This window comes from Heloderma suspectum, chromosome 10 (assembly GCF_057233095.1).
Source record: "Heloderma suspectum isolate Gila_16-S chromosome 10, 16-S_ref, whole genome shotgun sequence".
Lineage (NCBI taxonomy): Eukaryota > Metazoa > Chordata > Lepidosauria > Squamata > Helodermatidae > Heloderma > Heloderma suspectum.
Window position 1 is genome coordinate 17,210,110 of NC_139467.1, and position 7,477 is coordinate 17,217,586.

The 7,477-nt window shown below is 42.8% G+C and overlaps 1 protein-coding gene across 7 annotated transcripts in view; it reads left to right on the forward strand.

Annotated features, from left to right (window-relative positions):
- The window catches only part of LOC146337836 (uncharacterized), an 83,328-nt gene extending 76,239 nt beyond the window's left edge, over positions 1-7,089 (forward strand). For all 7 annotated transcript variants that reach the window (XM_084815342.1, XM_084815348.1, XM_084815344.1 and 4 more), the window contains 6 exons: positions 703-726; positions 810-842; positions 932-958; positions 1,862-1,885; positions 4,233-4,273; positions 6,846-7,089. In XM_084815342.1, coding sequence (XP_084671468.1) covers positions 703-726; positions 810-842; positions 932-958; positions 1,862-1,885; positions 4,233-4,238 — 114 coding nt within the window. In that variant the 3' untranslated portion in view covers positions 4,239-4,273; positions 6,846-7,089. The remainder of the gene's footprint in view (positions 1-702; positions 727-809; positions 843-931; positions 959-1,861; positions 1,886-4,232; positions 4,274-6,845) is intronic.
- The last annotated feature ends 388 nt before the right edge of the window (positions 7,090-7,477 follow it).

The following is a 7,477-nucleotide window of genomic DNA, read 5'->3' on the forward strand; positions in this document are numbered from 1 at the left end:
AGCAACAATATATTGTTCCATGTTGGAATGCAAAGTCTTTGGGATGACTTGGTCTGGAATGGGCAATTAAGACCTATTTGCTTTACCAAAGATGTGCTCCTAGTGGAGATGAAAACTCCTATAATTGGTTTGTTGATATGGATCGACACAGCTGCCTGAAATTTTTGGACTGCCATTGGAGACGGTCACAATGAGGTCCTGCATTTCCAAATTTACCACTACACCACTGTTGGAAATACGAGTAATTCTTGGCTTTTCTCTTTTGGCCCCCACATGAATTTCCTAGAAACAGGATTGTGCATCTTCTGTAGCCCTATTCAGGTGACTTCCTTCAATGTAGAATCAAAACAAGATGGACGAGGTCAAGGATGAGCACACTAGTTCCATCTCCCCCCATTGTGGTTCCGATCAACTTCCATTTGTTGGAGGATAACTTCTGAAGGAAGAAACCTTTTTTACTCATGGAGGGGTCCCCATATGATTTAGGAAAACCCTGGAAAATCAAGTTTCTAAACCTACATGAGTAAAACCGCACCCCCCCCCCCCGCTGCACATCTTTGCCTCCAACTCATGGAGGGCAACACACACAATGTGGCAGTCCTTGCTATCCCCCTTGCATGTTGATTCTGCACCGAAGAAGAACATTTGAACAAGGCTTGTAATATCTTAAAATGTGAGTAATCCCTATCTTTTCAATTGCAGAATCCCACAGAAGATGAAAAGCAGGTGAATCTTTATATCCTACTAATAGTATTGGCTACTTTTGAATTACCTTGAAATAAGAGTAATTCCTGCCTTTTCTTGTTTAGCCTCCTCCAGAAAATGCAGTAAACATAACCCAGGTGGGCTATTCCTTTTACAGAAGCAGATTTCAATGTTTTGTATTATCTTGATCCATGAGTAATTATTTCATTTTCTCTTCTCCATTTAGGTGGGAGCTGAAACTGAAGCTAAGGAAGTGAGTCTTACTTCCCAGAGGAAGTAGTTGTATGTAATTACTGTTCCCCTCCTCCTGCTAGTCTTTTAGCCTCCTCAGGCACAAACTGAGATTTATGAGTCTCTAACTTTTTTGGACTCATGAACACATTTGAGAATTTGAGAAACTGCTGTGGGTACCACCACAAAATTCCTAATCAGTGCATCACTGCTTTGAAATCTACCTGTCACAGCTATGGATCTTTGGCTGCATCTTCAGCAAAAACATTTGTTTCATGTCTGTTGGATGCTGCTATGGCTCTTTAATAAGGGACTGTCTAATTCAGCTAAATGCTGGCGGTGCAATACCATTGATGCGTCATCTGTTTTGGCACTGTCCGCTAGCTGCTTCTTTTGGGGAGGAGGTTATCACACAGATAAATGTTGTATTAAAACAGTCTTTAATATTCACTTTTTTTACCTGGTTCATGGAAATTAACAACAGGTCAGCATAAATGGATTATCTGCACCATTTTGACAGCTAAAAGACTGATATTACAACCTTGGAAGGATAAACACTAATGTCATATAATGCAGCAGATGGAGGACCTTACAACATTTGAACGGGTGGCACATGGACGCTACCTTCAAATGGATAATTATTTGGATATTTGGCCCACTTTCGTTGAAGCCTATGTATAATTGCTAGAAAGTTCTATGCATTTCATATGAATTCATTGCTATGGATATATACAAACCCATGCATTTATTGGTATAGATATACAAGTCCAAAACCTGGAAATAAATGAATGAATGTTTTGTGTGTGCCTCTGGGCACCACATCAGGGTCTCATGAGTCAGATATTACTGCTTCTCTTTGCAGCAAGGGTCTTTTATATACTTGATATACAAGTAAGTAACTCTGTTTTTTTCTTCTCTCTTTTAGCCTTCTCAAGGTCAACCAGTGATGGTGAGTGTTGCACTTTCTCTTTATAGGAAGAAGCCTTTGCATTAGCCTGGCAGGCTGCTCAAATGGCAACAGATGCATGTCAATATAAATGGCAACATAAAGCATACTGCAGGACAAGTTCTTTGCTCTGAAAATTTCACCCAGGTTTTTGTAGGAATTACCAGTAGGAACAACCTTGTCTCAAAGCAGTTGAAAACAGAATGAGGATGGGTTCCCCCCCTCCTTTTCTACAGTTTTAATTAGGGCCAAACTAGATATGATGATAATTGTACAACTAGCAGTTATGTGTATGTGTGTGATCCAGCTCGGGACCACACTGCTGCGGGAGGGAAGAGACTGGAAATTTAACCGTTTGCTCTTGCAGTGGTCCTGTTTGATCCTGAAATAGGTCACCCTCCGTTGGCTGCAATTTCACGCAATTGCTAGTTGTGCAATTCTAGTTTGGACCTTCTTGTCTTCTTAGGGCTGGTTAGTAGCAATGTGCACTTCTAAAAAAATAAATCTTTTTTTTTATTCCTGGGAGCTTTATTCATCTAATTTCCCATCATTATTACCATTTTTCTTTCATCATTGTTTCATACGGATGTACAAAAGTCACTTACCTTTTCGAAGGGAGACATTCGCGGTGGGGGGGAGGCGCTCCGTCCCTCCCCCCAAAATTCTGTCCATCTGGTTCCACTCTGTGGAGATTCTGCAGAGCCACCGGCTGCGGCCGCCCGCAGCTGGACATCCTGCTGCTGGGCAGCCTGCAGGGATGCAAATGGCAGCTGCCGTAGCTACTGCCATTTGTGTCCCTGTATTCTGCCATGATAGGCTACGTAAATATTTACATAGCCTATCACAGCAAAAAATCCCCAACAACAGCGGATGCAAATGGCGGCGGCTACGGCGGCCACCATTTGCGTCCCCTTTTTTTTGCTGTTTTAGCCTACGTAAATATTTATGTAGGTTATTACGGCAAAAAGAAAAAAGGGAACGCAAATGGCATAGTGGCCGCCATTTGCGTTCCCTTTTTTCCCGCCGTAATAGCCTACGTAAGTATTTACGTAGGCTAAAATGGCAAAAAAAAGGGGGACGCAAATGGTGGCCACTACGCCATTGGTGTTTCCTTTTTTCTTTTTGCCGTAATAGCCTATGTAAATATTTATGTAGGCTAAAACAGCAAAAAAAGGGGACGCAAATGTTGGCCGCTGTAGCCGCCGCCATTTGCGTCCGCTGTTTTTTGTTTTGCCGTGATAGGCTATATAAATACGTAAATACATTCGGCCCCCCAAAATCCTTGGCGGAACGAAGCCCCCCACCCCCCCACCCCACGAAAGGCATGTGAAATGGAGCACTTACCTGCTGCTGTCCGTGCTGACTTGCGAATAGAGGCTGCGTCTGCAGCCGCCATTCGCTTCCTCATTGTAGCCATGATAGGCTACGTAAATACTTACATAACCTATCACAGCCTCTGCAGGGACGTAAATGGCGTCCCTGCATTAGCTGTGATAGGCTACGTAATTATTTATGTAGCCTATCACGGCTATAATGAGGAAGCAAATGGCAGCCGCAGATGTGGCCGCCATTCGCAAGTCAGCGTGGCTGGCAGCAGGTAAGTGCTCTGTTTCGCGTGCCTTTCGTGGGGTGGGGGGCTTCGTTCTGCCATGGATTTCGGGGGGCTGAATGCACTGGCATTCAGCCTTACCGAGATCCGTGGTGGAATTCTCTGACATCCCTATTGTTTCATACATTTCATTTTCATTTGTTTTTTGTTTTGCCATGACCCACGATTCTACTCAACAGGAGAAATATTCTAGCAGATAGCAGCAGATTTAACAAATTGTTTTTTCTCAGAACGAGCCACCTTCCTTTTTCTTGGCAAAAATATAGCCAGCTTAGTTAAAATGGGTTGGATCCAGATGTAGTCATAATTAGAGTAGATCCACTGAAGTCAATGAGACTTAAGTTAGTCTTGACTAATGTGTCCCATTTATTTCAATGGGCCTACTCTAAATATGACTAATTCTGGATCAAACTCAGTGTCTCCTTTGTCTATTTTACAATAAGTTTATACACAGCTTAGCCTTGATCGTAATTGCGCTATCCACTCCTCTTCAGAATCCTGGCTTACGTATTTTCTGTATCTTCTTGCTGATATAATCATTTAAGATCCACTCCAGGTCCTTTTCAGTAGCCTCTTTTTTCATCTTTCCCAGTGCTTCAGTACAAAAGAGTGAATTAATGATCCACCCTCACCCCTTTTTAGCAAGTACATGTTGAACTTTCTCCCGTGGGTTCAAGAGCATCAACCTTCACATTGTTTGACACTTGCTCTGAGTTGGTTGCCTGCCTTTTGTTTTTCCAGGCATAACAAAACTGCCCATCTCACCTGAGGAAACCACTAAGGTGAGTACAGAGGATGCTTGCTACCTTTGTTAAAGTACAGATTTATACTTTGCTAGTTAGTCCACAAACGTTGAGATGCAAATATATAGGACTACTGGCACTGAAGTTGGGAGATGGGAGTCAGAAGGTAAAACACCAACCACTTAATATAGGGGCTGTTTTGAGTTACAGTTACTTAGATATACTTAAAAAAAAAAAAACTACATTGAAGGATGATCTTTTATTTTCAAGCATCACGGCTCTATGGCTAGGGTCTCCAACATGGGCACCAATGTGCCTGCCAACACCTCTCTTAATGCCTGCCAGGCTTCCTGCCTCTCCTGATTTTTATCTTATTTTATTTCTTAAAATATTTTTTATTTAAAAAAACTTAAAAAACAACAACTGGGAATCTGGTACGCTGTAAATGAAGTGCCATCCTATGCCATCTTTATTTGTGTTCAGAAGAGTGCTTTTATGTTTTGCAGCTCATACTCCACCTCTGCCTTGTACTTAGTTTCTTGGGCAAGTTACTTTTCTTTCAGTTTCACTAGTTTGCCTTCTGGGAAATTGGTGTTTTGTGACCAGTCATGCTCATGAAGCACCCCCCATAGCAGCCATTTTGTGAGAGTGCCCAAGATACTCTCTCAAAATTCCGAATGTGCCCACCAACCCCAAAAGATTGGGGACCCCTGCTCTCTGACATACAGGAGGAGCACCTTAATTCAGTAGTTCCATAGAACATTAACGAATGGAAGCCATTTTCGATTTTCTCCACCAGTGGTTTATTTCAAGCATTGAGGGATGTGTGCGTCCCATAAGCTGCATGTTGGAGGGTATCATGGTGCATTATTTACTATCATAGACCAAATGAGGAAACCTCCATTAGGGATGGGTGAACGAACAATGTTCGAGATCTCGAGGATTCTCTGAACATTGTCTTGCGACTTGTCTCATTCTCGATTACTGTTCACATTTGTGATGGCTGCTTGCGCTGCATGAATGTGAAAACTGTGCAAATTGAGCAGCAACCAAATATAAAATTTGCATACATTTCCTCCATAGACCAAAGTGAGGCTTTCAGCCTGCAGGGGGAAATTTGTGCAAATTAGGACATTTGCACAAAATCAAACTGGGAATGTTGAGCAAATCGGGCGCAAGCAGAAGTCTGGCAATTTGTGAACATTTTTGGCGGACATGTGCTCACGTGTGTTTGGGGCTTGGAATAGGGCACGCTTTCATGTTTTGTGACCAAAAATGAAATACTCATACATCCCAAACCTCCATTGAATCGGACCATTGCACCTAGAGCACTTCACACTTCCCCCATGTTCTTCTTGTGTCAAGTTCAAGGTCACAGATGGAGAGCAGACTGGCCCTGAATTTTAAATGCAAGAGCCGTGCAAATCAGGTTTCACACTTGTTGAGCTTCTAGGGCTGCCAGTCAGAGGAGGGAATGACAAGCAGAAAGTGGGACTTGAAACTAAATGTTGCAGTATGAAGTGCTCCTGTTCAGGGTTGCAGCCAGCCATGCCTTCTTCCACTACACTCCGTTCCACCCCACTCCCCACATTTGCCCCCTTGAAGATAGGAGCTATTCATTCCGTCAGATCCTGCTTCTGTGCAAGACACAGCCCTGTTACCTGTTGCTTCCTTGAAGCCTGCTCCCCAGCAATCTGTCACCCACTTCTGTCCCTGATTCCCAGTTACTGCTATCTCCAGTAGTTCTTGACATGATGGGGGGACATTCATTTTATTTATTAAAAGATTGTATTCCACCTTTTGGCCTGAATCTAGTTGAAACAACAACAACAACACAACAAGCTAAATCAATAATGTATACATTATTCTAGGGATGGGCAAATCCATCAGTTTTGCTTTCTCCTGCATTCATATTTTAAAAATCTCATGTTCTTTGTCTCCCGGACATGAAGCACTTAGCAAATTTTCATAATTTTTTAATAAAAAACAAACTCACATGAAATTCTTACCCATCTGCACTGGCCAGATTCAGTGCTATTCCCAGCATGGAGAGGACCTTGATGTACCTGCTGCCATATAGCTGTTAAAGATGAGCCTCTCAGACAGAAGAGGTGGCTGCCCTAATTAAGCACTGACATGGTTGAATACACAGGGACTCAAACCCAGACTTTTAAGAGTGGAACACTCAAACTCCTGGGCCTGGAAGGATAAATCTGTCAGTTTTGGTTTCTCCCATGTTGAATATTCTTTTTAAATCTCAAATTCTTTTTGTTCCAAATACAGAGAACTCAGTGAATTTTGGAAAATTCTTATCAAAACCAAAATGAACTGAAATTCTCGCCCATCCCTGCATCAGATGAGCAGCAAAGGAATAGCTGAGACCAGAGCTAGCAATCCCCCAGTGTCAGTGATCAGGCACTCCCAACAGACGTTCTGTTATTTTTCTTAAGAGGCACGTGTGTTACGCAGCTGTCTCTCCTGTTGCGTCGGATATAATCCCACCTGAAGTGGTGTTCTTGGACTGGAGTCATTGGTCAGCAAATGACCTGAAATGTATTTCCCACTCATTTAAATTTTTAAGTGTAATTTTTACAGGTCTTTCCACTTTCAGTTTTCCTAGATCTGCAGACTGGATATGCTGAGAGAAACTCACAACGCCAGCTGCTATGCTTTCCATCTACAAACTTTTGATCCTTTCTTACCAATCAAATTCCAAATGTGAACTGCAAATTGTTTCTAAGACAGGGGATCTGCTAACCATTGTTCTTTTTTGCTGATTTTGGGTGCCTTTTACTGCAACCTGGTGAATACTGGCTGCTTTACAAAGATAATTAAAAAACTGAGCTACATCACAACATGTTGTCGTTTTCATTGTTCTGTGAAACTGATTTCTGTCCGCAATGAAGGTAGCTTCACCTCATTTTAATGCTGTGGTCTTTCTGACAGGTAAAAAGCTGACCACAGCCAGATGTGCTAATTTGGGCAAGCTTGAACCTACCACCAAAATTCATCCAGGTTTCTCTTATCATTCTTTAGAGAAGGGGTGTTGAAACTAGGGATGGTGCAGGTGCCCGATTCCATCCAGAAATCCAGCAGAACCCCCCCTGCCCACCCCCCGAGCCCCGCTCGCCAAGCCCCTGCCCCGTTAACCCCCTGCCCATGCTTGGTGAGCGGCCTGCGCTTACCCCAGTGGCCTTGTTGAGCTCTGCAGTCACCATTTTTTAAAAAAATAAAATGGTGATC